This window comes from Wasmannia auropunctata, unplaced genomic scaffold (assembly GCF_000956235.1).
Source record: "Wasmannia auropunctata unplaced genomic scaffold, wasmannia.A_1.0 LD326706.1, whole genome shotgun sequence".
In the NCBI taxonomy this organism is placed as follows: Eukaryota; Metazoa; Arthropoda; class Insecta; order Hymenoptera; family Formicidae; genus Wasmannia; species Wasmannia auropunctata.
The window spans coordinates 1-3,286 of NW_012036184.1; the positions used below are offsets into that span (position 1 = coordinate 1).

At 32.6% G+C, this 3,286-nt stretch overlaps 1 protein-coding gene across 1 annotated transcript; it reads left to right on the forward strand.

The window, feature by feature from the left end:
• The first annotated feature begins 470 nt into the window (after positions 1-470).
• Positions 471-3,146, forward strand: LOC105460191 (probable autophagy-related protein 17). Its single transcript, XM_011706630.1, has 2 exons — positions 471-637; positions 1,372-3,146. Exon 2 carries the CDS (start codon positions 1,407-1,409, stop codon positions 1,941-1,943), a length of 537 nt encoding a protein of 178 aa, XP_011704932.1. The 5' UTR covers positions 471-637; positions 1,372-1,406; the 3' UTR covers positions 1,944-3,146.
• Positions 3,147-3,286: the final 140 nt, after the last annotated feature.

A 3,286-nucleotide genomic window follows, 5' to 3' on the forward strand; every position in this document is an offset into this window, starting at 1 on the left:
CTCTTCCGATCTGTCATCAATAATCATCAATATTGTAAGCAACTATAGTCTATGCCTTAAAAAGTGATTAATCCATATGTTTGCCTATGCCTCAGTTTCACTCGTGACTCTTGGAAGCACTGTTGTTGATGATTCTACGCTCAACAAAATACGGACTTGATATTGGATTTTTTTTTGTATTGTTCGATTGAAAAGAAAATCTAATGTGTTATAAAAAATGGCCATTGTGTGACCAGCAATTAATAAATAACAAAGCTTTCGAAACAAAGTATGGTTAAATGCTACATTCGATTGTATTTCTCTTATATGGCAATATTTCTATTTTTGATTATCTGAATTTAATAAAGTTTCGATATCTTTATCTTGTGCGTATTTGTGATAAGTTTTGTTATCTCACTATGCTATCTTACTTTTGCTATCTTACATAGAATTAAAAAAGTTACGATACCTTTATCTTTTGCGTCAGTGCTTGGTTTGTTAAAAGCGAAGAAGGATCACGAGTGACACTGGTCAGTGTTGAGGTTCGACGTTAATAAAACTTATTACGATATACGAGAAGGAGAAGAAGTGAGATTGTGAAAGTGGAGAGAGAAAGAAAGAATCGTGACTTATCGTTGATTACCAACTAGCGTCGCAGGTAAATTGAGCAGCGTTAGATTTGTTGCATATAGAGTCGAACCTTGATAACTCGAACTTCTACAACTCGAAAACCTCTCCAAGACGAAAATTTTGTTCATCCCCTTCCGCTTTGCTGCGGAAAACTTCTATAAATCGAAATAAAATCTACCTTAACTCGAATTATTTGTCAGGCATTTAAATATATATTTTATCTCTGTAACTCGAATTTAAAGTAGTCAGACCTATACAAGTTGAAGTTAACCTCTATAAGTCGAACTTCCATTGCCGCTACCTCTATAATTCGAAGTTGTAGCTATATATAACCGAGTAATAGTCTGATATTTTGTTTTATGGTTACATTTAGCATGTGTATGCAATAAATAAATCACTGTTAATTAATTAATTTAATATCGATTTTTTTCTTTAAAAGCCATTATAATCGGAAAATTGTAAACTCTTATACAAAGTCGTAAGTCGAATTTTCAGATGTTAACCCTCTTTTACTCGAATTTCGATAAGTCGAAAACTTTATAACTCAAACAGTTTTTCTGGTTCCTTGAGAATCGAATTATCGAGGTTCGATTGTATAATATTTACATTCACACAAACGCGCTTTTTTAAAAGGATCAAGATATTGATATTGATCCCAGTCCAGCGGGATTTTATCAAAGCTAATACTCTGAAGAGAAGGGATATTAGGTACGGTCTTTGCTTTGTCTGTCTGAATAAACTTCCGTCTCTTTCGTCTCCTAGGTGCAACCGTTTAATCTTTGGCGAGACGTATTGTCATGATGTCGTCCACTGGTGATCCGCCCGAAAAACGAGCGAGAGTGTCGTCAAACAACAATAATAATAATAATAACAATAATAACAATTCGTCATCTTTCGCGTGCAACAGCGAACAGTCATCTTTAAATGACAATTCAGTTTTCTTTTTAAAAGTAGAACGTGTGAACGAAGGAATGAACTTATTCGATTTAAATTCGATAAATACGGATAAATACTTCGATAAAAGGCTTACAAAATTATCGATGCAGCAAAAAACGATAGTGGAATCGCGTACTGCTCTGTACAAACAGTTGGCTGAATTGTCGGCGAGAAGCCAAGCATGCAAGGAAACGCAGAGTATTTACGCGAATTTTATAAAAGATATGAAATTACAAGAGAACAAGGTTAAAGAAAAGATTCATGAAATACAAGCAGAATTACTACGAACGAATCAACAAATCACACAGAAGGATGATGAATTTTCTTCGATACAGAAGCAACTTGATCAAATCATGAATGAAATGTCAAAAAAGCACAAATTTGCCAAGATGTCTTAACATTAATACATCTGACTAACAGTGTGATACAAATCGCGGGAGTGTTGCGTCTCATCATTTACATCACATCCGTCGATGGCGAATGCGCTACAGAACAATAATGTTGTCACTGCCTGATCACAATGGATCTAATAAGTTTATCGATAGAACGACTAGAGAAAGTAAAAAGAGATCACGTTAGCGAGGAGACAATTATCGAAGAATCTATTAATGAGAACGGCAGGATCGACGCAATGATATGGTGAAACTGAAATTTTGGATAACGAGAGGCAGAATAAACAGAAGGCGAGTAAAAATATCGATAAAAGCGATTCATTTTGGATACGGAAAACAAAATAATAATTACAACTAATTGTAGTCGGTTTCTTTTTTTTAAACAGACTATTAATATAAAGTCACTATAATAGATTTATAAAGTACCGCAAACTCTTCACCAGCTTATTAAGGTCCAGCTTATTAAGACTGGTTAAACCAGCAAGAATAGCAAAAAAATCAACAATTAAATATAAGATCAGAGCATGAAAAATATAACCTGAGAACGAATCATTCGTTCTCTGACCGTATTACAATCTTGACATGAATATTTTACATCTTCTATTCTACATGTTCATTTTACCAGAGGCTTCACAAGCATTTTTACACACTCTTCTAATGTCAACAAGATCATATTATTACATTTGACTGGTTTTTATTAATATACGTTCTTTTGAACTCCAAACCATTATTTTTACTTTCGAATTCAATTCTTTCTTGCCACCGAACGACGAATTTGTAATTTACTTTATTCGATAACCAACTTTAATTTTATGTTACGGACTTCCAAAAAATATGTATTATATATATGTGTTCAGTTTGATATCGCTTCTTCGTTTTGTAATTTGTATGCTGTTTTAGTTTTTTCATTTTATTTATAATTACGATTAAGCTTCTTATTTATATTTTTTATTTCAATGTTTTAAATTATTTGACAATATATATCTATTACGGCCGTACGTATAAGTGTTTTACACATAACGAATAAGGAAGGTCAATACCTTCATACACTCAGGGAATAGTTTCGCTGTTCCAGCTAGAATTCTAAGTATTACACTTAAAATACATTGCTGTTTTTTGTATTTGCTAAATAATTGTCTGTTATACGTAGATTATGTAGCAGCAAAATTCTAAGAATGTATGCATGAAAATATAGATTTCATAACCAAATATGATTGGAGTCTGATTTGGAGTCTGGACTGATTAAACGTCATAGAAAAACTTTCTTGCTAAATTTAACAAATAGTTCAGATATATTTTCTGTCTCTGTTATCTATATCGATTAAGTACAAAACATATGTGATATCGCA